Source organism: Berghia stephanieae, chromosome 2 (assembly GCF_034508935.2).
Source record: "Berghia stephanieae isolate SIO BIC M18660-M18661 chromosome 2, UCSD_Bste_1.3, whole genome shotgun sequence".
Classification (NCBI taxonomy): Eukaryota; Metazoa; Mollusca; class Gastropoda; order Nudibranchia; family Aeolidiidae; genus Berghia; species Berghia stephanieae.
In genome coordinates this window covers 127695976-127721550 of record NC_088361.1, presented here as the reverse complement: position 1 = coordinate 127721550, position 25575 = coordinate 127695976, and the positions used below count along the sequence as shown (strand labels likewise).

Here is a 25575-nt window from a genome sequence, read left to right as displayed (position 1 = left end):
TTTGGCAACAGTGGGGGGTGATCCTGGGAGTCAGGGAATTGCACACCAGTGGGGAGTTAATCTGGGACTGTGGGAGATGGATAACTGTGGGTATCCGAGCCGAACTATAGGAGTTTGGTACCAGAGGAGAATGAACCTGACACTATAGAAGGTGGGCGCCAGTGGGGAGTGGACCTGGGATTCAGGGAATTACACACCAGTGGGGATTTAACCTGGGAATATGTAAAAAAGGATATCAGTGGGAAATAAACCTGGGACTAAAGGAGATGGAAACCATTGAAATTTGAAGCCGGGTATGAGAGTTTGGTACCAGAGGAGAATGAACCTGACACTATAGGAGATGGGCGCCAGTGGGGAGTGAACCTGGGACTATGTAAAAAGGATATCAGTGGGAAATAAACCTGGGACTAAAGGGAGATGAATACCATTGAAAGTTGAAGCCGGATATGAGAGCTTGGTACCAGAGGAGAATGAACCTGACACTATAGGAGGTGGGCGCCAGTGGGGAGTGAACCTGGGACTATGTAAAAAGGATATCAGTGGGAAATAAACCTGGGACTAAAGGGAGATGAATACCATTGAAAGTTGAAGCCGGATATGAGAGCTTGGTACCAGAGGAGAATGAACCTGACACTATAGGAGGTGGGCGCCAGTGGGGAGTGAACCTGGGACTATGTAAACAGGATATTAGTGGGAAATAAACCTGGGACTAAAGGGAGATGGATACCATTGAAAGTTGAAGCCGGATATGAGAGCTTGGTACCAGAGGAGAATGAACCTGACACTATAGGGGGTGGGCGCCAGTGGGGAGTGAACCTGGGACTATGTAAAAAGGATATCAGTAGGAAATAAATCTGGGACTAAAGGGAGATGGATACCATTGGGAGTTGAAGCCGGATTTGGGAGTTGGGTACCAGGGGAGAGAGAGAAACCTGACACTATAGGAGGCGGGCACCAGTGGGGAGTGAACCTGGGACTATGTAAAAAGGATATCAGTGGGAAATAAACCTGGGACTAAAGGGAGATGAATACCATTGAAAGTTGAAGCCGGATATGAGAGTTTGGTACCAGAGGAGAATGACCTGACACTATAGGAGGTGGGCGCCAGTGGGGAGTGAACCCGGGACTATGTAAACAGGATATTAGTGGGAAATAAACATGGGACTAAAGGGAGATGGATACCATTGAAAGTTGAAGCCGGATATGAGAGTTTGGTACCAGAGGAGAATGAACCTGACACAATAGGAGGTGGGCGCCAGTGGGGAGTGAACCTGGGACTATGTAAACAGAATATCAGTGGGAAATAAACCTGGGACTAAAGGGAGATGGATACCATTGAAAGTTGAAGCCGGATATGAGAGCTTGGTACCAGAGGAGAATGAACCTGACACTATAGGGGGTGGGCGCCAGTGGGGAGTGAACCTGGGACTCAGGGAATTGCACACCAGTGGGGAGTTAACCTGGGAATATGTATAAAGGATATCAGTAGGAAATAAATCTGGGACTAAAGGGAGATGGATACCATTGGGAGTTGAAGCCGGATTTATTTCCCACTGATATCCTTTTTTAGATAGTCACAGGTTAACTCCCCACTGGTGTGCAATTCCCTGATTCCCAGGTTCACTCCCCACTGGCGCCCACCTTCTATCGTGTCAGGTTCATTCTCCTCTGGTACCCAACTCCTACAGTTCGGCTCGGATACCCACAGTTATCCATCTCCACAGTCCAAGGTTAACTCCCAATTGGTGTGCACTTCCCTGAGTCCCAGGTTCACTCCACACTGGCGCCCATCTCCTATAGTGTCAGGTTCATTCTCCTCTGGTACCAAACTCTCATATCCGGCTTCAACTTTCAATGGTATCCATCTCCCTTTAGTCCCATGTTTATTTCCCACTAATATTCTGTTCACTCCCCACTGGTGTACACCGCCCTGATTCCCAGGATCACCCCCCACTGTTGCCAAACTCCCATAACTTTGTCGGATATTGGCGGGTTTCGTAATAAAGCACTAATTCTTTTTTACGAAACCGCCGAAACCGGCCGATAACCTTAGTCTCAGGTTCACTCTTGACTGATGTACACTTCCCTGAGTCTCGGGTTCACTCCCCACAGTTGTCTACTTCCCATAACGTTGCTGGATATTGTCGGGTTTCGGCGGGTTTCGTAAAAAAGCACTAGTTCTTTTTTACGAAACCCGCCGAAACCCAGTCCCAGGTTCACTCCCCAATGGTGTACACTTCCCTGAGTTCTAGGTTCACTCCCCACTGCCACCTACTTCCCATAACTTTGTCGGGATTCGGCGGGTTTCGCATGGTTTCGGCGGGTTTCGTAAAAAAGACACACCGCATTTTTATAGCATTCAATGTGTAATATTTTAGATACTAGATATAGATAGTCTCCAGGCCTATAGAATTTGAAAAAAATTACATTGGTATTAGCTAAAGGTGAACTATGCTTCCAGAACCCCCTTTCCTCCCCAACCTTCATGCTCTCGTGCTGTACATTTAAGTTGGCATCAATGCCAATCACCCCGTACCTGACTAGAGGGAGGGGTGGGGATGCTGACTCTTCAATGTTAAAGTTAGGTTATTAGAAAGTGGGATAACCATAAGACCATAAGAAGTGACTTTATTTTAGTATAAATGGTTTCAGTTTCAATATTGTCTTAATTTCACTTTTCCTCTTTTTGTTGGTCTTAATGACAGTTTTATTCATATCTTAGTTTCAGTTTCCTTTTTGCCTAGTTTCAGTTCCTTTTTTGTCCTAGTTTCAAATATGAAGCGGCTTGTATTGTTATAATACATATACTGGGGAAAAGCTAAAAGTAGCTGCGAGTGTTGGTTGCATATTATTACCTATTAATACTATGCTTGAGGAGTCGGAGTCGGTTTCAAGGCTGGAGTCGGAGTCGGTTTAAAAATAACCGACTCCACCAGCCCTGATATTCACTGTACAGTGATAATGGTGTGGACGGCTATATTCACTTTACAGTGATAATAGTGGGGGAGACTATTTTCATCGTATGGTGATATCTTGGTGGACGATTTTCACCGTACAGTGATAATGGTATCTTTGTGGCCAACAAACTTCGCGGCGTTTGTCTGTCTGCATTGAATCCTTGACCTCAAGAAGTCGGGGGGGAGGGGAGCGGAGCGGCTCAAGATAGACATAGAGATTGAAGTCACTTTTTCTCGAGTTGTGAATAGCTATCTACTCATACAGTAGAGCCACGCTCTCCCCGGCCAGGTGGAGTTGTTGTACCAGTAAGGTTGTGGGTTCGAGACTCCATCGCCGCCACGATATTGGAAAGCTTCATCGGTAACTAACCAATTCTGAAACCGCCATCCCACCTGTATTATTATAGCTTTAGGAGGCCTTTCGAAAGCTCATCGTGCTAAGGCAGGGTACCCAAATATTCGCTCCTGAGAAAAAATACAACCCAGTACCTTTAACTACCTTCTGAAAGCTCCTACATCCCCAGTATTAATGTTCTAGTAGGGGGTTTGGGAGAGGAGAAACTTTTTTTATAATGTTTTAGTTGGGGGTTTGGGAAGGGGAGACTTTTTAGAATAATTTAAAAAGTTTTCCACCTCCTAAACCCCCAACTTGAACATTAAATACTAGGGATGTGGGAGCTTTCGGAAGGCCTCCCAACTACCCGTAATAGGAAAAACAAACGACCTCTAGCTATCCCTAATAGAAAAAAAGAAGAAAAAAAAACAACCCTAGGATGGCTTTGCACTGCCTTTTACTTTCAATACCTCACAAATCAAAATCAAAAGAGAATCAAAACAATGGTCAGATTAGGAAATTTTAAGCTTTCACAAATCTATCAAGGTTTGTTCTATATGATGACAAATTGAATAAATAAACGTCTGACAAAAGGTCCAAAGTGAAAATACAAATTGAAAGAAATGCTATAACGAGGAGCTTTCGGGAGGCCTCCCTTGCTTTTGTTCTCGTCAAACTTTTTCTTTTTTTAAACTCGTCTGCACGCAGGAAGAAAATGATTTCGGCGGAAGCTGAGGCTACTACATCACAGTTCGTTTCCTGGCCTCTGATTGGCTAATACATGCGGTGAAAATAGCCTGAGACACTATTTTCACCGTACGGTGAAAATAGTCAGTCCGTTAAAAAAATTATAAGATAAGTGCAGATAGTCGAAAGTACACATTTTTGTGAGTAAAAACTAAAAAAAAAAAATCTAATCGGCTCCAGGGTTGTTGTGCGTGAATAGGAACAGAGACTCGAAATCTAGTCAAAGAACAACCAAAAAATAATGTAGTTTAGAAATTATAGTGGAGACAAAAGTTATTCTGCTGGCATTGTAGCTGACTGAAATAATTTGGTTCATCAGAACACACTTTCTCTTTTGTTTGTTTGTTTTTTGGGGGTTTTTTTTGGTTCAAGGTAATTTTGCTTGAGTTTCAATGAAACCTTCGTCTGTCCAAATATAGAATTGACAGTCGATCATGGATATTGTAGTCTAACAGTCAAAAGTCAGTATCACATGATTTGATTCATCATGACAAAAGTAAGTTAAAATATGAAAGAAAAAATGAAATATTCTCTATACTGGATGTGTTGCCAATTTCCTCTTTGGAAATCTTTTGTGTTGAAAGTATGAAGGCGGGCATCTTACCTGCTGTCGTGTACTAGAAAGTGTGATGTTACCCGCACAAAATAACCGAATTAGTCACTGTCCTTACAATGTCCACTTCTAAGCAAGAGACTAGAAAGAGTTCATGAAATCCGATTTTTTTTAGTCACTAACTCCGCTTATCAGAGGCAGAAGAGAAGATGATTAAAATAAAAATGATAAAATGATTCCGATTCAGATGAATACTAAAATACTGTCTAAACTGTATCCAGTTCAGAAAAAATAAAAGAGCAGGGAACCTTTTTTTATTCAGCTCACGTCTGCTTTGGCAGATTATCATTAATTTCCTCCTCCTTTTTTCCGTAAGGCAGAGATGGTTTTTTTAATTGTCATCTTACAGACAGGTGGTCAGCCAAGGCTTTCTATTGATTCCTGTCCAACCATGTTTTTTATTCAGAGTGCCCTTCTCCAAGGGGGATTATAGTCCCTTGCTGGCTAGCTCTATCTACCCAGCCAAAGAATTAGAATTAGAATGGCTGATGTTCGGGAAGTCACCCCTATCAACTCCACCCTGGTCAGTGGCCAAAGCACACGCGTATTTGCTTAGGCCTTAGGCATACTGACTCTAGTGCTATCGAGACTGAGTACAGTACAAGTATTTGCTGTACCAACCTTGCTAGCAATTTTTAGAGACTGAGAAGCTGAGTACCAGAACTGGGAGAAACAAAGACAGAGGGGAAAAAAGAGGTCTTATTCTTAGTGTCATTACTGACATTCAGTCTCTGTACTAGGACTTAGACCATGGGATTGGCCAGGAAGCCTGTGATGATAGATATCTGTCTATGTAAAGTACTGCGTAAACCTCCTAGTGGAGTATCATACACAGGGTAGATAGTCTTGCCCTTGTACTATACGTAGTGAGGTGATTGTTCAGAGTGATTCCCAGTACTGTTATCAGTATTGGTAATGGCTATCCTGAGCTTTCATTGTCATTACTGGTAAATTTCAGTATAGGGAAATGCTAATGTCGCCAGGGTCTAACTGATTCTTTGGACGTCTTATCCGGTGTCCCTGATGTAAATCAAATTTTGTCTGGCCTCTATCCTTTGGCTTTTCTGGTATGGTTGATCTTGATAGGAATAAATCTCCCATCAGCATAGCTCTCTAGATCATTGAAGCACGTAAGCTTTTACATATCGACTAGATATCTTTAAAAAGGCAGATTTTGATGAATATTTCATGGCTTGTAAACTGATTAACTTTATTAATTTGTTAGTTATTGGTCATAATTGTAATTACTTAATTTATGTTATGTTAGCATTTGAGTGAGCTCTTTCAACTTGGTCTGTATCTTATGCCTATGGCATGTCATAGTAGGACTTGTAATTTTAGTTGTCTGAGACTGGTGGACACACAACCAGATTGCTACCTCTGCTAAATGATTTGATCTATTCCCTTTGTCCTAATATTTTCCTGTTTGTAAGCATGTATACTATGTATCTCATATCTTTTGACTATCCAATCATCTTCCTTTTTTAACTGACGTTGATATAACAAAAAGAAACCATGTGGCAGGTGACATGAAACCCCAGATATTTTAAAAAAAAGTCATTTGTGTACTTTCATCCTTGGAAATCCATCACATTTCTCTGCTCACATTTGTTTAGATTATTTTTTGGGGGGATATTTTTAAAGGAGGCTATACTTCTTTCAAAATGTAAGTGAAAAATGTAATTGAAGAGGATATGGCCTGTGAAAACTGAGTGTTGTGACACACTGACAATTGACTTGAGTACAGAGATGTTACAGAGATCTTTCTATTGACAGATGAAATCTGGTAATTTACATATTAGCATGTTTTCTGCTGTCTTTAGGAAGAACACTGTATGTTTACTTGTAATAAGAGGCCACATACGGTCTTTTTCCTTAAGACGGTAGTTTTGTGGTCCATAAGGTGGGACAAGATTTATTCTCAATTTGTATCTTGGTAGAACTTGACATAAGAGATTTGGTTTAGGAATGTTATTTTTATACTTTGAAATATTTATATTCTTTTTAAGTTTATTAAAATTGTTTTTGATTTTTATCTTTTCAGGAAGTTTACCTTCACTGTCCTGATTTAGACAAGAGGTCTGCATGATATACTCTGTATAGCTGTGTTAAACTTGAGAGTTTAGAAACGGTAGCTTTGATTATTCTACCGTAAATCATAATAATGAAGACTAAGGAGCAGTTAATCCAGCTTCAAAATGAGCCATCTCAAATCAGAAACATTTGTATCCTGGCTCATGTTGATCATGGTGAGTACCTGGCAGTTAGAGGCTATAAATATCAACATTTCTGTTGATACATGCTGTTGAGAATATTTAAGTGTACATTATCGTTCAGATTCAATTCAAAACAATGCAGCACGTGGGGCTGTGAGGATTCCCCCCCGCAATCCCCTGGGTATCCAGCAGTGATTGTTAGCCAGGTCTATTGGATCTGGTAGCAAACAGGTAGCAAACACTTTGCGGTAGATTAATGTATTATTATTTGATGCTACAGAAACCGGGATGAAGGCCATGGGTCCTACTTATGGCTTAGAGGGACAACTTTGGATGATTAGCCGTAGGATTCTTTTAAGAGGACAGGATTAGCTCGTTTTACACACATGGGGACAAAGTTCGAACCTGGATGAAGACAAAACTTTAGCCATAGTTTGATCTCAAATTATATTCTAAATTCACTTAAGTGACATCTGAAACAGCAGGCTTATTTTGATATGAAGGCTAAGTCCTCTTTCTCACACTCTAATCAAGGCAGATTGATGGATATCAATATTACTAATGGAAAATTTCAGGTGCAGATTCAATTCGGAAGAAATGGTGATTTATCTTTTTCGTAAAGCAGACTTGCCACTCATACCAATGATATTTGGTGCAGCTATATGATCTTGTGGCATGACACTCACCTTCAGATTGTGAGGTCCTCGGTTAGAGTCACGCTTTAGGTGGCACATAGTTGACTCTTTACTCACATTCTCTCACTGTCATGTGTAAAATTAGTAACTGGCGTTAACAGCGTTTTCTCTGTCAAATTATTTTTTTAAATATTGTCTAACAGGCATCATGTCTCATCCTACATATTAAGTGTTGCTGTTGGCTAGGGACTCCTTGTGAAGCGCTTTGCACACATTTATTTGATGTTGTGCTAAATGCTCAGTTTTTGGTAAATATCAGGAGTGCAGATGTGATTTTTTTATTGATGGCTTGGTTGATTTATTATTATTATTATTATTATTATTATTGTTATTATCATTATTATTATTATTTTATTTATTTATTTATTTTAATTTGATTACGTGACTGCTAAGGCCTTGTCTCTGATTTTCCATTCACAGAGTTTTGTTATAGAAGTATGATGGTAATTTAGTCAAGCTGACATTCTCTCAAATATTTGGAATTCTGAATAATTTGAAACATACAAAATTTCATAATTTAAACATCTTCTGTTTGGTGATATTACAATTTTTTCTGGACAAAGACAATGCTGTTAACGGCCAGGTACTCATTTTACACCTGAGTATGGTGACCAAATGTGAGTAAAGTCTTTTCCGAGAACTCAACTTTGCGTTGTTCAGAGCCGTCGAACCCTGGACCTTCCAATTCAAAGCTAAGTGTCATAATACTAGCACAACGGTGTTTTTGTTGGAACCTCAAATCTGAAAAATTGTGTTAGAAATATATTTCTTCTCAATCCATAGTCAAAACTGACCCTGTGTTTGTTAGGGGAGAGTTCTAGAATTAGGTGCTTTTTGGTTAATAGAGTGATCAAGAGGAAAAGAAGTTTAACCTAGTTACCAGTATGCAATTAAGATAAGCCCCTGTTTATAATGACTTAATTGTAATGAAATTACATGAAAATGAAACCTTGATGCATTGACTGTATTTATTATTTTAATGTTAATGTTGTCAAGAGTGATTAAATGTCTCACATTTTAATAGGTAAAACAACCCTAGCCGATGCTCTGATTGCCAGCAATGGCATCATATCCAAGAGAAATGCAGGAAAGGTGAGAAGCCTTTGAAAATATTTTTAAAATTTATTTATTCCATTGTTCACAAATTATATGTGTAAATTCTTTTTTTTTTGGTTTGTTTTTCATGTGTTGATTTTTATTTTATGGGGTGCTAAGAATAATTTTCAATATGGGATATTTAAGATATAATATACAGAAATATATCCTTTCTTTAAAAAATATAGCATTGTGGAGAACATTGTGCTTATTTGAGTCAATAAAAAAAATGATACAGCGCACAACTCTACTGAAAGATTTGAAAATTAGAAATGTATTTTTTACAGATAGATAAACAGATAACTTGATTTCCTTTTATAATTTAAAGTCAGTTTGAAAGTTTGTTGAGTCAAACAGATATCATAAAATATGTACCGACGACACTAAGACTCTCAAAATCAACTAATTTTGACACTGTAAAGCGTTGTCAGTTTGCGTCATCTATATTATGACATCAAGTATTATTATTACTTCCGTCGTGTTGTTGATTTAGTGGTGATCAGTGTTGTTATGTAGTAGTATGTTCTAATTGCGTGTATGTTTGTGTGTGTTGTGTGTGGTGTATACATGTGGCATTCATAGTGATGTTATTCACTCGATCACATGAAGGTATTCGGATTTACACAAATTTTAAACAAGTTTCACCGATTAACAACATCTACTAATATTATTGCTGATATTACTGTCATTTTTATGCCATCGATGTGATAATTATTGCCCTGGGAAATATTTAGTTAAACGTTGTCGGCAAACTGTCAATTGTATCTGTCTAGCTTCTAGCCCGAACAAACTTGATATTTTTCGCGTCTGCTTCAGATTTTCATTTGACCTCAGATAAGTTAGGTAAAGGGGAGATATTCCAAAAGCTCCTACATCCCCAGTATTCTTTCAATTTGTATTTTCACCCTTGATCTTTTGTCAGGCGTTCATTTATTCAATTTGTCACCATATGGATTTGTGAGGATTTTTTTTTCTATTAGGGTTATTCATAAGTCTTAGTAAAGGTGCTAGGGGGGGAGACATTCCGAAAGCTCCTACATCCCCAGTATTCTTTCAATTTGTATTTTCACAGTAGATCTTTAGTCAGGCGTTTATTTATTCAATTTGTCATCATATAAAAGCATTTTAAAAACTCTAGAACAAACCTTGATAGATTTGTGAAAGTCTAAAATTTCCTAATTTGACCATTGTTTTGATTCTCGGCCGCCATTTTAATTTGTGAAGTATTGAAAGGTAGTGCAAAGCAGTCCGAGGGTTTGTTTTTTTTCTATTAGGGTTAGTCATAATGCTTGGGTGTTTATTTTCCTATTAGGGTTAGAGTTAAAGGTACTCTAGGTTTTACCTTTTCTTGGGGTTAGTTGAGGGAATATTATTTAAGTTGTTTCCCTTTGTAGGAGCTTTCAGAAGGCCTTTTCATTTCATCACAATACTTTGTATTTGGTTTATTTTATCTGAAATCTTAATGAATATTTGGCATAATAATTGATTTATTTATTTTGCTTTCGTTCATATTGTTTTTCAATGCAACAAGCAAGAGGTGGAGGTAAATGAGTGGAATCACAATATTTTAGATATTAAAATTTACGCGGCTTATGTTTCATCCCTGAATTTAGTGAACATTTTTCTATAACATTTGTTGTGTGCATATCTTTAAAATCATAAACACCTGTTATTTCTATTTAGTCAAGAGAAACACAAACCAACTTTGTGTTTGAAAGCAATTAAGTGTTCTTTTCTGTATTGTTTGTTTGTTTTTGTTGGGGTTTTTTTTTTTGGGGGGGGGGGTGTTGTTTGCTTTTTGGCTTATTTTCTGATCACATTGTTCCCATATCATCACTGATTTATTTGACTTGCTTTCTTGTGAGATTCCGTCATAAAGTCATTGCTCTGTAATCTTTATTCTAGATGCGGTACATGGATAGCCGTCCAGATGAACAGGAGCGGGGAATTACAATGAAGTCTAGTGCCATCACTCTCATTTACGAAAGACCAAGCAAAGGTGAGGAGCATGTCATGGTCATATAATACCGAATCACATATTGTAACTGCTGTCTCTGTTTGAAGATATTAGCCATATCTACTAAAATACAGTTGGGTGTAGTTAACTTCTTTTAACCTTAATATAAATACCATGCCGTTGTCATCGAGAGAGCAGTTTGATATACATTTTCTTTCTTCATCCAATTCTCATCAGCATCATTCCTTTTAAGTGAGTCATTTGATTGATATTAACAAAGGCAGTGTCATGAGCAATGGTTTGGGATAAGGTAGAGGGTCTACCTTAATTGTCTCCTACATCCTTCTATGTTATCTTTTTGCTCCTCATGTGGCTTTTTTTTTCAAAGGTCCTCTGGGTGTTATTTTATTGAGAGGGAGTCAGTCCATAGGTGCTTCTTTTTGAAAGAGATTTTTTTTTTTCATTTGAATCATCCCTCTATGATAGTAATATTTTGCTTCCATGTCATTGTGTCCCCTCTGAAAATTTTAGTAAGTTTCATACTAGATAATTGAATAACTTGCTTGTAGAATCTACTTCTGTTCCTTGTATGAACAAGTCTCATAAAGTCTAAAGTCTTACATTTTCACAGATGCTCGTAGCTATTTTTTATTTCTTTTTCGGAGGTCCCGATAGCTCAGTTGGTAAAGCACTCGCTTCACGCACATGGGGACCAAGGTGGACTGTGGATGAAATCAATATTTTTATCTGGCCCCTGCAGTGATGGGAGAGCATCCTATCCTAAAGGGTGGCAAGCAATTTCTGTTGTCCGTTTCAAGAAGCCAAATGAAACTGATTGATTTTTAAAAACTGTTTATGGTGTTTGTTTTTCTTATATTATTATTATTATTATTATTATTATTACAATCAGTATTATTGTCATCATTATTACCACTATTTTAATTACTTTTTTTGCCTATTACAAGAGCTGTAACCTAACAATAATTGCCTATTTGGACAATAAAGATTATTATTATTATTATTATTATTATTATTATTATTATTATTATTATTATTATTATTATTATCTCTATGACCAGATAAGACCTCCAGCCCCAGTCCATTTCTCATCAATCTGATTGACTCTCCTGGTCATATGGACTTTTCTAGTGAGGTGACAACAGCTGTCAGATTGTGTGATGGGGCAGTGGTGGTGGTGGATGTAGTGGAAGGTGTTTGCCCACAGGTAATTACCACACCAGTCTGTCCTTTTTTTTCCCCCCACTGTTGTGATTTTATTGTCTTAGAAGGCTGAAAATATGTTAAAGGGAAAAGTGTCAGACAAGGTAGCAATAGAGATACAAGAACATATCATCTCAAATAGTCAGCCTTCCTAGGCCGGGGATCGAACCTCAGACCTTAATACCAGACAGGCAACCAACATTTCCGCTGTGAACCCTTGCTTTGCATCATAATAAATAAACTTTGAGCTCTAAAGGACAATAACAAAGACATGAGTAGTTCCATTAAAAAAAATTTGTTGTTGTTGTAAATACCAAGTCAATTATGTAAATGAGTTGTTTGCTTTATTTGATATCATAAATTACATAATTTTTGAGCTAAATCTGTAGAAAGGAAATTTTCTTATCATATTTTTATGAAGATAAATTATCACTTTATTCTACCAAAAACTCATATAGTTAAATTGCCCCAGAATTACCATTTTTCAATGTTGCTCCCTCGCCCTTCCTTAAGAGATAAGGTAATGCTTTATTCATCCCATAAGAAGGAAATTTGTTTACATGTTTGCATGCTACAAGCATCTAACTTAAACACAATGTTCCACATACAAAGTTTGTTAAGATATTGTAACGTTTCCAATCGACCTGTTTCTCTCTCAGACTCAAGCTGTGATGAGACAAGCGTGGTTAGAGAATATCCGTCCCATTCTAGTCGTCAACAAGTTGGATCGACTTATTTCAGAACTCAAAATGACACCGATGGAGGCTTATCAACATCTCATTCAGGTTATGGAGCAGGTCTGTTGTAGTTTTATTATCACCTTTCTCTTCTTCTAGGTTCCATGCCTGGTCCAGGCTTTGGATACTGCATGAATTATCTCTCTCCATTCCTCCCTGTCTCTTGCTTTTTCAAACAGCTCTTGGATTGTTAGGTTGGTGAAGCCCTTCAGTTGGTCTATGAGTGTTTTTCTTTGTCTCCCCCGGGCGCGTTTACCAGGTATTTTTCCACAACTTGCCAGGTATTCATTCTTATCTTTCCTTACCATGTGTCCGAAAAAGGATAGTTGTCGATCCGCTATTAAGGGCATTAGTTTCCTTTGTTGGTATGTTTGTTTTAGCACTTCTTCGTTCGTTTTGTGTGCAGTATACGATATTCTCTGCATCCTTCTCAAACACCACATTTCAAAAGCTTCAATGTTCTTTTGTGTTTCTGCACCTTTATTGGACTGTAAATCCTTGTGGAAGAATTATAACTTGAGCATTTAAACTATATATATATGCTCAACAGCTTTACAAGGGATCTGCAGCAAATGGCAAGACTTAAAATTTAGGACAAGACATTACGCCTCTACAGTTACAATTACAATTATTTTTTTAATGTTAATGGGCAGGCACTCATTTTTCACCTGAGTGTGGGGAGAGAATGGGAATAAAGATCCTTTTCCAAAGGACTTAACTTTGCGCTTCTTGAAGCAGGACTTGAACCCTTGACCTACTGGTCAGAAAGTGAGTGTCAAACCACAAAGCCACAAACAATTTTGATTTTTACCCCATGTCACTAAATGAAAATGTTGATTGATTTTAGCAGAAAATGATTTTATAGATTGTCTGTACTGATGTGTTAGAGCAGTGGGTTTTTTTGTTGTTTTGGGTTGGTTTTATATATTTTTTGGTTGTTTTTTATTTTAAAAAATTAATTTTATCATGTATTCTACATTAACATATATTGTTGAGCCAGAATGATATGAAGATAATTGCAATTAAAACTAATTCTTGTGTTGTGATTAAATATAAAATTTACACTGGTGCTAATTAATAGTATTTATATACAAATTACCCACCCCTTTGCTATACAGGTAAACCTGGTTACGAATCAACTTTTTACATCTGAGGCGATGGAGAAATTTTCAAATGTAAGTCTTTTTGTAGATATATCAGGCACATTAGCCTCAAATAAGCATTAGGAAAATACATATATTCATTTTCTTGTATTCATATAACATAAAGTGTTACTCATTAATAGAGAGAATTAGCAGACATACGTATCATGTATCACTTATCTATCACATGATCATTCTCATTATACATAAAAATAGTGCACTATGCAATTTTTACACGGGTCTCGGATATGTTTAGATTACAAACATCTGATCCCTATTTGTTCCCTTATCGCCTTTGTCTTACTTTTTCTTAGGTGCTTTAATTGTAATTCTAGAATTTGACTATCCCATTTCTTCCTTTTTACTGGCCCTGATATAAACTAAATTTGTTGCAAGTGCCGTAAAACCCTTGAAATCAAGCAAACAAAACAAAACAGTGTTCCATCATAACATATGACAGTACTTAGCACACAAAATTAAAATTTATAGCGCACCAAATCAATACTTTTACTAAATTGCTTCTTTGTCCAATTCATCAATGATTTTTCTTGTCTTTTTTTCCTCAGGACACAAATGAAGGCGATGGAGAAGGAAGCAGTGCCAATGTAAGTTGCATTAGTAGAGAAAGAATTTTTGGTATGTGAGAAATGAAAGGTGAAGGAGTTTGTTTTCAATGTAACAGAACTAAAGAGCCTAAGGATCCATGGATCTAAATTTTATTTTGATTTCCTTTGTTGTGAAATTAGTAGTGACACATCCATGTCCTCCTTTGGTAACTGAGCTGGAATATACCACAAAGTACCTCCCACTGGATATTTATCAAGTCAAGTGAACAGGTGGATGTACTGACTTCTGGCATGACCCAATCTCAAATTCGCATTGTGTAGTTTTGTTCAATATTCTGCAGATTAAGCCATTTTCATTTTGATTGCAATGGCTAATACTTTCTAAATTTATAACAATTATTACATTGTATATATTTTTTTTTCACTCATAGAGTTATGATTGGACCGTGATAGAGGATGAGGAGGACTGCAAGAATATATATTTTTCTCCAGACCAGGGAAATGTTGTGTTTGCTTCTGCTCTCGATTCCTGGGGTTTTTCGTAAGTCTCAAAAGTTCATATTACATTAGGTTTTTTTTAATGCACTTAAGAAAGGGAATTGTTAATTTACAGAGCAGTGGTTCTGCCAAAAATTTCTTCATACAAATATGATCCGCCATTCTAGAAGGTCATTGCTTTTTTCGAATGTGACCCTTGAACTTGAAGCAATTTTTAGACGTACATTTTGAGTTAAAATTATCATTTACAAACCTTGGTTATCAACATTCTTATCTTGAACAATAAGTGGGAAAATCGTTTTTTTTTTTTTTTGTTTTTTTTCCATATTTGATTATGATCAATTTATCATAGTTGAAGTTGGATAATGACCGCTAAAGTTCATATTTAAATCTTTTACTGGCAAATGGATTAGATAGTTACACAATGTTGTTCAAATTATGCCCATAATGCATAATTTTACATTAGATTTATGAATGATTCGACTCAGTATGCATCTCTGGATGCCTTTCATCTTAACTTGCTAAAACTACTGTTTGAGTTTGAAATTTAACTTTTATAAAGAATTCTGAGAATCTGGCTTCTATCAAAATTATTGTTTAATGTATAAACTTCATTTTCTTTTATTTTGACAGGATGTCTGACTTTGCTCGCATGTACAGCACCAAGCTGGGAGTTCAGGAACATTTGCTTCATCGAACGATGTGGGGGGACTACTATCTCAACATGAAATCCAAAAGAATCATGAAGGGAGCTCAGGTTGGTTCAAGTTTGTGTGCATGTGTGTGTTTGTTTGTGGTCAGTTTCACTCTCAAAACAAAATAAAAAAGTAACAGCCTTTCTCACAATGCTGATAAAGTTGGACACTTACACATTACTGAGGAGCGAGTGGTTATATTATAGGAGCAAATACAAATGTCGCTATAAATCACTTTTGAAAAATGGAAAATTAATTACGTTTCTGTCACAAATTAAACTGGCATTGCCACTAATTTTAGCCCTAATTATGATAAGAGATTCGCTCTTAAAATAACCAACAATTTAAAAAAAGACCAATTTGCCACCTGACTACTTTACCATTTTCACACGCGCTTAAGATCTAATTTTCAACTCTTTTCTGACGTGAAAGTTTATTGTTAGTAGTTTATTTCAGTGTGTTTTCAACCATTTGAATCTACCTTTGGAAATGGAGTTTTGTAGTGAGTGGTGTCTTGACCAGACACATGCTGCTAGGATTTAGTTCTGTCCTTTCTTTGAACAAGGTGTTGTCTTAAAGTTATTTTTGTCTCAAGAACACCTTAATTGCTGAGAAGCAAAATTAATGATCATTGAAATGTGCTTCCATTTCCATATGCACTGAATTGATAACTTACTATTGTCGTCCACCTCCTTATCAACTGACTGGGGTGCCTCAGCCTGTCTATAATAATTAAAGAAGTTGCCGAGGCATCCCAGAATTATTCTATTGACAAAGTCCCCCCACCCCCACACACACTTTCACCCCCTAGAGTTGGGCCCTCCCAGGCCACCGCAGTCAAAATGTCACCTTATTACTAAAATAAATTTATAAAAAAGCTGTTTAAAGAAATAAACCCATAAAAATATACATTTTCTTAAAGAGGAGTAAATTCTATGCATTATTAGCATGGTTAGAAGTATAATTGAAGAGCTCATATGTGTTGTGATTTTAAAAAGTAAAGAAAGCATACCTCTTTGACTTCCCACCACCACTGGTCAAAACATCACTAGCACCACCATCATTCACTGAAACTCGAAAGTCCACTTTCATCGTTACTATTACTATTGTCAGTCTCCCACTCTTCTTCATCAAGACAATTTCATAGACCTATCAATCTCTTCACCTCCACTTTTTACTTATTCTTCACTCAAACTCATCACTAGCTTTCAATAGATGTAGCTTGACCACAAGAATGTATACATGAACAAAACAAACTGAACCTGAAAGTAGAACCTTTCCCCTGTTAGGCTCAGATCAATCAGAACTCCATACAAAAGAGTTTCTCTCTCGGTATACCAGCAGCATTCGCTCAATGGACTATATTAGGCATCGCCGGTATACCGACGAGGAACATCTGAAAGGATTAAGTATGATTATGATCCTTAGTTGTTTTCTATAGAATATATCAAGTTTTAAAAATTCATTCCATTTTAGTGCCCATGTTCCACAGTTGTTAATGAGGACAAATTTGACTAGATACTAGTAGAGCTTTATCTTTGTCTCTATTTTGATTCTGTTATTCCATATCTCTTTTAGTTTTCATCTTTTAAGGGCAATTGTAGAGAGTTGTTTTCTTCTCTGGATATGTTCCTTACCTCCAAGTTGGATCCCAACTTTTTCGGGGTTTTTTGCCAGCTGTTATCCCCTTGTCGTATTGACATAAAATTATTAAAGGGACTTTTGAAAGACTTAGATACAAATAAATATGTTAGCTGGTTGGTATGCGAAAATAGTATGGCATTAATTTAATATATAATTTCAAACACAAGTTAATCATTCAAACTCATGTTAAAACAGTCGAAGATTTACACAATGCGACTAAATATCATAACCTTTTTGTGCTTTTTTTTCATTTCAGAGTAAAGGTAAAAAGCCACTTTTTGTCCAATTTGTGTTGGAAAACATCTGGGCTGTCTATGATGCAGTGATTGAAAGAAAGTAAGTAGTCTTTTGAAAAGGTTTTGATTACATTTGTAAATGCTTATGATGTGTTATAAATAAAGTACAGGCTTTTGGATTGTATAATTAATTGTAGATATTTAAACATGATTTGGAATGGAATATGTAAATAGCTTCTTTATGTGTCTTTTGTCTATCCTCACCTGTTATTAATCTGCTGACACATACCACATTTACTTGTATTTCATTAACCTTCAAATATTCAATCAGTGTCATTATCCAAAAAAAGAAATGCCAAAGCAAGTTTTAATCACATAGATGAAGTACCCCTTCAATGTAATTAAATGATTTTATCTTTCCGTCTTCTTCAACATCGAAACTTTTTGTCATAGAATCTTTATAGCTCTTAAAAGCTCATTTTGACCTTAAATTTTAAAATTCCATTTCATCATGAAACTTCTTTTTTTTTTCTCTTCTAATGTTACTATTTCCTATAAGTTGAATTACATAATTGAAACATATTGAACCATGGAAATGCGCAGAATACATGTGATACCAAGTAATACTAAAGCCAAATGTGCATATTTATTTATTTAAATGTGCATGTTTCATTTGTATCTTTCATATTCATCCCAGCCTTTAAATTCTGAAATCAGGTCTTTGATATCATTTTATTCACCAGGGATAAAGTCATGACAGAGAAAATCACCAAATCCCTTGGTCTGACAGTCAAACCCAGAGATTTTAGTAGTAAAGATGTCAAAGTTCCTCTTCAGGCCATCATGAGTCAGTGGCTACCTCTTTCTGATGCCATTTTGGGTAAGAACTATGAAGAAACGGCACGTGAAGTAGCAAGTCAAGGTTGCCAATTTTCCATTTTATAAACGGAATTCAGTGTGTTATAAACCCTCAGTATATTTTCCAATCACCTGCTAAACGGAAGAAAAAAATAAGCACATGATACCATTTCACTGGAGTTCAGCACTCAGAAAGGGGTCAGTCTATGTGTTTGTGTAAAAGTTCATTAAATTTTTGCCTCCTGAATTGGCAACCCTGGCAAATGTTTAAAAAGTAAAAAGTTTAGAATGTGGAAGTCTTTGAAAGTTGAGTCATGTTTGCAGAAGTCGTAATTTTTATTTGATCATAAATTTTCTTCCCTGCTACTCTGGTTTTGGAGAATGTTTCAAGAGGAACTTTTGTGCCGGTTACCACAACTGTACAATAAGAGCGAAAAACACGCATGTTCCCTGACATGCCTTTTATTACAATTCAGAATTTTTAAATTTGGGGAAATTAAGATTGCTCCTTTCTGATTTTTCTCTTTCACTTATTCTTTTGTGTATATTAGGGTTATTGAGTATCAAATGGTACCCATAATTCTAAGGTTGATAATTTTCAATCCGTTACTAGCACATGTATAGCCAAATATCACATAAAAAGTTTTCCACTGTGATGATTGATTATTTGGTTAGAAAATTGTATTTCACGATCTCTCTCAAAAATGAAGGATTTTTTTTTTCATGGTTGATGTTTCTACTGAAAATCACAAAGAGTTATGATTGTTATTAAACTTATTTCATATATAATTACCTTTACAATTATGGACAACAAATTATTTATTTTAAAAAAAATTAACTGGTCTTTTAAATTTGAATATTTCTTTTTAGGAACAAAGGATCAAAGATCGAGTTTGATCAATGATCATTTTTGATAAATTAAATGGTTGTTGCAACAAATTAATAAATAAAGTGTCACATATTTCGACAAAAAGAAAAAGAAAATTGTCTTGAAAACTAATGTTTATATGTTTGTCATATGTCCCTATTTTGTTCTGTATTTATAGAGGCTGTTACTGTCTGTACCCCATCGCCCCTAGACATGACGGAGGAGAAAGTGGAAAAGCTCATATGTAGTCAAAACATTAAGTTCTCTTCTCTGCCTCAACCATCACAGGATTTGCAATTAGGTAAAAAATTATTTATTTCTTTTTTCATTTTTTTTATGGAGAATACCTTCAATTTTTTTTTTTTTGGGGGGGGGGTTGTTGAAATTTTTCTTAAATATTTTATAAAAACTGAAATGTAAAGTAGTAAAGAATAGAATTGTGGATTTTATCTTTATCTGTTTATTATTATCATTTTATTTTGTATTTTATCTCTCTTGCTGTAACATATTGAAAAATAATGAGAGTCATATATCTAGATTTCAAGGGCAATTGATATTATGTTAGTTATATGATTTTCCCATCTCAGTACTAGTAATGATGAATGTGATGGTGATGATGGTTAGGATGATATTATAATTATAATAATAATACAATGCAACACGCATTCACTACATGTGACAGCCAGAAAAATTAGTCGAATCAGTGTTCCGATGAATACGTGAACAGGGCTGTAAGACAAGAGCCACAAACTGTGATGTAGCCTACATTACAGTATTGATGCTATGGGCTTATCTGCCAGCCGTGTATAACCTAGCATACAAAACTATGTGTTTCCTGAAACCTTTATAGTCTGATTGACATGATTTAGATAAGACTACTCATAAAAATTGATAAAATCAAAAACAAAGAGCAGATTGATGTCAATTTCGTTCTATAGATAGAATGCACTTGGCTAAGGAGCTCACAACATTGCCATCCGGAAGTATAAGAGACCAACACACAAAACTTTGTATAACCATGATCATTTATAGTCAGGTTAATACAGTTCAGTGAGAATTACTCATTAACGCGGATGGCAAAAAACAATAACAAAGACCTGAGTGACGTCAACTTCAAATTATCTGTATGATCTCATTATTTGTGCATCCTGGTCTCGGAAATCCATGCCTTCTTGTCGGCAAAATAATGAATATTATTCACTCCTGACTTACTGGCTTTGAAAAACTAAATACATACAACACAAGGGATAACATGGTTGGATGTGGGGGGAGTGGTGAGAATGGAGGGAGGAAGCCACTTGTCTACTCTTTAGATAGAACAAAGTTGACGTCACTCAGGTATTTGTTATTGTTTGTTTTTTTTGCCATTCAAGTTTATGAGTAATTCTCACTAAACTGTATTAACCAGACTATAAACGTTCAAGGTTACACATAGTTTTGTGTGATGGTCTGTTATATTTCCGGAAGGCAATGTTATGAGTTTCTTAGCAAAGTGCCCACTATCTATTAGATGTAAAAGATGATAATGGCCAGAGCCCATGGCTATCCGGTGCTTGTCACAGGAGATTGAAAAATAAGCATTGGGTTGTCAGGTGTTGCAATGCAATTCCTTCATTAGTGTGTCAGCATACAGTATTGTGATAAATACTCACACATTGTGGGTCTGATTGTTTTGGGTCAGGCAAGCACTTTAGTTGGCTATGCCTAAGACTGACCTAAAATTTATGTCACATTACAAGACGGTGATCATAAGTTTTAAAATTTTTAAAAAAGTGAGTTGTTGTTAGTGATTCCACTGGTTGAGCTATTAAATACAACTCATAGGGATTTCCGACCTTGACGCGGTCAGGGGGCTTGAGGCATATCGAGGGCAAAGGTGTAAATCCCAGTTGACCATCATGAGATCATCCTGAGTATCGAGCCTAAGCGACCCACTTGAGCAGCTCGCCCGATATGTGACTAATGGAGATCCAACCGGGTGCCTGAATGACCTCGGTCATCCTGGGCTCCACACTATTATGTTCTTTCACCATTAGAAGCTGCTTCCTCACAGGGATCGTCTTGTTTTATTACTTGATTTTTTAGGTCAATTTCAGGCTATAAGTTCAGGAAGGCTAATGTAAGTTGCTCTGCTCTCTCTCTCTCTCTCTCTCTCTCTCTCTCTCTCTCTCTCTCTCTCTCTCTCTCTCTCTCTCTCACTCACTCTCTCTCTCTCTCTCACTCTCTCTCACTCTCACTCTCTCTCACTCTCTCTCTCTCTCTTTCTCTCTCTCTCTCTCTCTCTCTCTCTCTCAGTGGTCAGTGTGTTTGTCCTAAGTCTCAGTTTAGTTCATCGAAACCGTGAAACCATTCATGGATGCCGTAAAAAATTTACACTGAGGGATTTGATTTGGGAATTCTGTCTCTGGTTGTTGAACCCATTAATTTGTTAAATGCGTGTTCGACGAACGCATGTTCCACTGTGATGATGATGATGATAATAATAATGATGATAGTTCATAATTAATTGATATGTTTTCATATATCATTTGTATCTTCCAGACTTTGAGAAATGCAATTCTAGTGAAGATGCTCCTGTAATTGTTTATGTCTCCAAAATGTTTCCTGTCGAAAGAAAATGTCTTCCCCAAGGTAGAGCAAGGTCAGTCATTATTAATTACCTCATTTAAAATATCTATTTTCTTTTTTTTTCTTCATTCCAATATCTGACAATGTTGACGTGTAAATTTATCATCCTCACCATTGGTAAACAAAAAGATTTTGTCCTTTACACAATTGCATTCAATTACCAAAATTGAGGACCAACAGTTTGTCCCCTTAGCTACCATTCCTGGTTGGGCTGATCTGTCCTCCTTTGCCCAAAGTCTTTTATCTCTGTAAATTTGTTGTTTCTTCTTCTTGTCCTTGAAATGGGATTTTTCCATATTATGATTGATTAGGATTTTAGCTAAATGGTTAAACAGGACTCAATACGAATTACTGAATTGGAAACATGGTGATTTTCATGATTTTTGAATTTCAATCTGCAGACCACTTACAGAAGAAGAACTTCAGTGGAGAAGGGATAAGGCAAGGAGACGCCATGCTGAGATGTTGGCCAATAAAGAAAATGGGGAAACAAATATTGAAACTCATAGTACAATTGAAGAATCCGCTCAGACTGCAAATGGACATTTTTGTCTGGAAGGTAGGATGATGATATTTTGCAGGTATCGTCAGCTTCAGATTTAGCATGAGTAACTAAGGCAAAAAATAATGTGAAATTCATAAGAGTTGAATGTATCAAATCACTCAAAAAGAAAATTTAAAAAAATATGAGATTGAAATTTTAATTTTGAGATAGATTGTTAGATTTTGTTTAAATCATGCTGTCAATGAATCATGGATATGTGACTATCAATGAATCATGGATTGAATATTCATTTTATTTTTTTTAACCTTTATATCTCCAGTTTGGCTACCCTTATCCTTTTTATCCATTGTTGATTTCTGTTAACATCAGATGTTTGTATAATGGATTTATCAAAATTCCTTCATGGAATATTTATGTGATGGCATCCAACAATGTCTCGAGGAAGGGTGTTATTTTTATTTTAAAAATTTTTATGGTTGTTTTTATAGAGTTAATTTTCCAATCTTTGAAATCCTGGAGTGATTTGATCTACATTTTTTCTCAGCTTCGACAAGTAATTTTGTATTCTCATGCTTCATCTGTAAAAGAAAATGATGCAAGGCAGCCTGATCCTTATTTTTGTTCTTTTTGTCGGTACCAGTCTCAACATTTTAATTTTTTTAATTTTTAGTTATGGTAATATTATCTCTATCCTCATTCTCAACAAATGTCCTTTTAGATTCAGACAAGAAAGAAGAGGATCCAGATGACCTTTTTTTCATAGCCTTTGCAAGGGTGTTCAGTGGTGTTCTCACAAAGGGAAAGACTATGTATTTCCTGGGACCAAAGCATAATCCTGCTGAAGCTCTTCAAGATGTGAGTTTTATTATGCTATTATTTTGTCTGTTAACTCAGCCTGTTATTTACCATTTTGAATCGAAATGCAATGTGGTCAAGGTATTAATTTGTCTTAGCTGTGAAATACTCTGCCAGTACTCTAAAAAAAAAAGTAGAACGTTTTAGAAGTGCAATAATCACTAAATGTGCTCCAAGCACTTGACGTCAAGTGAGTCCCAGGCCAACAGCAACACTTGACATGACAGGAGACATTATGCTTTTAGGCACTATTTTACTCATTTTTTTCAACAGATACAATGCTACTACCGGTCTGACACTATTTTTCCACCTTAGTGCAGTGAGATAATGTGATTAGAGAGTTGTTTTTTTCAAACACTAAACTTTACGCTGCTGAAGTAGGGAATTGAACCAGGGACCCGCCATTCCGATGTGGGTGTCATATTACAAGACCATAGAGCCTCACAAGGATGAGAATTATGCGAATTTTGAAAATGTGTATTTGCTGGGTGTTTTTTTCTAGCCTTTTCCATTCTTTTTAAAGTGCAATCCATAATATGAGCAGCTTATCCAACTTGTTTTGAATCTTTCCCCATCCTTGGATATAATATTAAGAAGGGCATTTTGTCTCCATTTAATTTTTGTTCTTTCGTTTATTTTCCCATAATTCTTCATTGGTTATAATATTTTGTGACAGCTATTCAAACAAAATCAGGCTAACAAAGGCAAAAGATGGATAAGTAAAGTAGTGTGACCCCCATGACTTTCAGATCTCTCAGGAATTGCTATGTTCATGAAGCAATATCCTCGATCATTCACAAAATGTATTTGGCTGGCCAGTTTCTTTCCTCATTGTCCTTTACAGAAAAGATCCAGTTACCCGTTTATTTCTAGGTGAAAAAAAATCTCTTTGAATCAGAAGAAATCGGTATCAAATTTTGTCCAGGTTGTGAAGGAGTGTGTTGAGCATAATACTGCCTGTAATGACCAGGACAGACACAAGCATTATTCATTATTTACCGCATGGACTTGATTTCTTATGAATATTTCGCCATGCTGTGGAAAATGGACTTTGATTGAGGCTTGACCCGCATAAGTAGTACGCCTATATAACATGGTAAGTTTATTTTACATATATAAAAGGGTGTATCTATCATTATTTTTGTTTGCTTTAGTAGTATTACTGAAATTTGACCATTAATTACTAACGAATTTTGTATTTCTTACTGAATTTGAAATTTTCAAGTAGGCAGGTATTAACAAGGTATCGAATTACTGTAGCAGACTCATACATTTCTTTCGATTATTCCCATTCAGTTGCAAGGAATGAGTGCTGAAGACTTCTCAGCAAGTGATGATCTAAGATCGAAATATCCCCACATCACAACAGTAGAAGTAAAAGATCTTTACCTATTGATGGGCAGGGAGCTGGAAGCATTAGACAGAGTACCCGCTGGAAATGTGGTAGGGATTGGAGGAATGGAGAGCTGTCTACTTAAATCCGGGACTTTGGCTTCCACTGTAGCTTGCCCTGCTTTCACCGACATGTATTTTGATACCGCTCCCATCATGAGGGTTGCAGTGGAACCTGCTCATGCAGGTAAATATGTAAATTTTACATAACTTTAGTATCGTGAAAAGCTGTGTCAATTATTACTTATTGCTTTGGTTACATATTTTTTACTGAATATTAATCGTTTTAAAAAAATATTTTTTTGGGAAGTTTTAGAATCAAAGTTAGCTAAGTGCTATGATGATGATTCTAAATTTTTGCCCCCCTCCCTTTTTCCAGTTGATTTAAATCAGCTGTCATCTGGACTCCGTCTGTTGAATCAAGCTGATCCCTGTGTAGAAGTCAGGGTTCAGGAGACAGGAGAACATGTTATCATTGCTGCAGGGGAAGTCCATCTACAGCGCTGTCTTGATGACCTCATGGAAAGGTACATTGAATTTAGATACTCATATCTTAACCAAATAATTTCCCAAAGTTGCTCAAATGTAGCAATTCATCATTTTTAAGGCAAAGGCAATTATTTTTTTTATCTGTATGATACTTTTGTTCTTACCGTATGATACAGCTATAGATTTAATTTTTCTTAGGTAATCCGCCCCCTTTTTATTGTAAACAATGAGTTTAAATTCCATTTTCTCTGAATCATTACTTCAAACTAGGATATTTTTCCTGACTATAAGACACTCTGGACTATAAGTCCCAGGACCCAAATTTTAAAAAAAAAATCAATTTTATCCTACCAAGAGCTGACTGGTGCATAAACCGCACTGCTGTGTTGTACCATCCGGTGTTGCTTTGGTTCAATGGGCTGATAGGAACCAAAAAAAGTGTGATTTCAGTCATCATTTATGTGACAATATCATGAAGCCTGCACACTCGACTGATACAAACAAGTGAAAATATGAGCATTAGCATCATGTGACTTCAGTCCTCATTTATTTGTTACAATATCATTATAGCCATGAAGACTACACACTTGGTTGATGTGTAAAATACTAATACTAGCAATGTGTGAT

At 36.3% G+C, this 25575-nt stretch overlaps 1 protein-coding gene across 2 annotated transcripts in view; it reads left to right on the top strand.

Annotated features, from left to right (window-relative positions):
• The window catches only part of LOC144966564 (elongation factor-like GTPase 1), a 40734-nt gene that overhangs the window by 4908 nt on the left and 10251 nt on the right, over positions 1–25575 (top strand). For both annotated transcript variants that reach the window (XR_013644239.1, XM_078903234.1), the window contains exons 2-18: positions 6696–6900; positions 8587–8654; positions 10563–10656; positions 11694–11839; positions 12495–12632; positions 13691–13747; positions 14281–14319; positions 14712–14821; positions 15412–15535; positions 17374–17453; positions 18097–18233; positions 19258–19380; positions 21621–21720; positions 22109–22266; positions 22931–23067; positions 24364–24646; positions 24839–24986. Coding sequence is in view for 1 of the 2 variants with exons in the window: in XM_078903234.1 (XP_078759360.1) it covers positions 6816–6900; positions 8587–8654; positions 10563–10656; positions 11694–11839; positions 12495–12632; positions 13691–13747; positions 14281–14319; positions 14712–14821; positions 15412–15535; positions 17374–17453; positions 18097–18233; positions 19258–19380; positions 21621–21720; positions 22109–22266; positions 22931–23067; positions 24364–24646; positions 24839–24986 (2027 nt within the window). In the remaining variant the exon portion in view is untranslated. The remainder of the gene's footprint in view (positions 1–6695; positions 6901–8586; positions 8655–10562; positions 10657–11693; positions 11840–12494; positions 12633–13690; positions 13748–14280; positions 14320–14711; positions 14822–15411; positions 15536–17373; positions 17454–18096; positions 18234–19257; positions 19381–21620; positions 21721–22108; positions 22267–22930; positions 23068–24363; positions 24647–24838; positions 24987–25575) is intronic.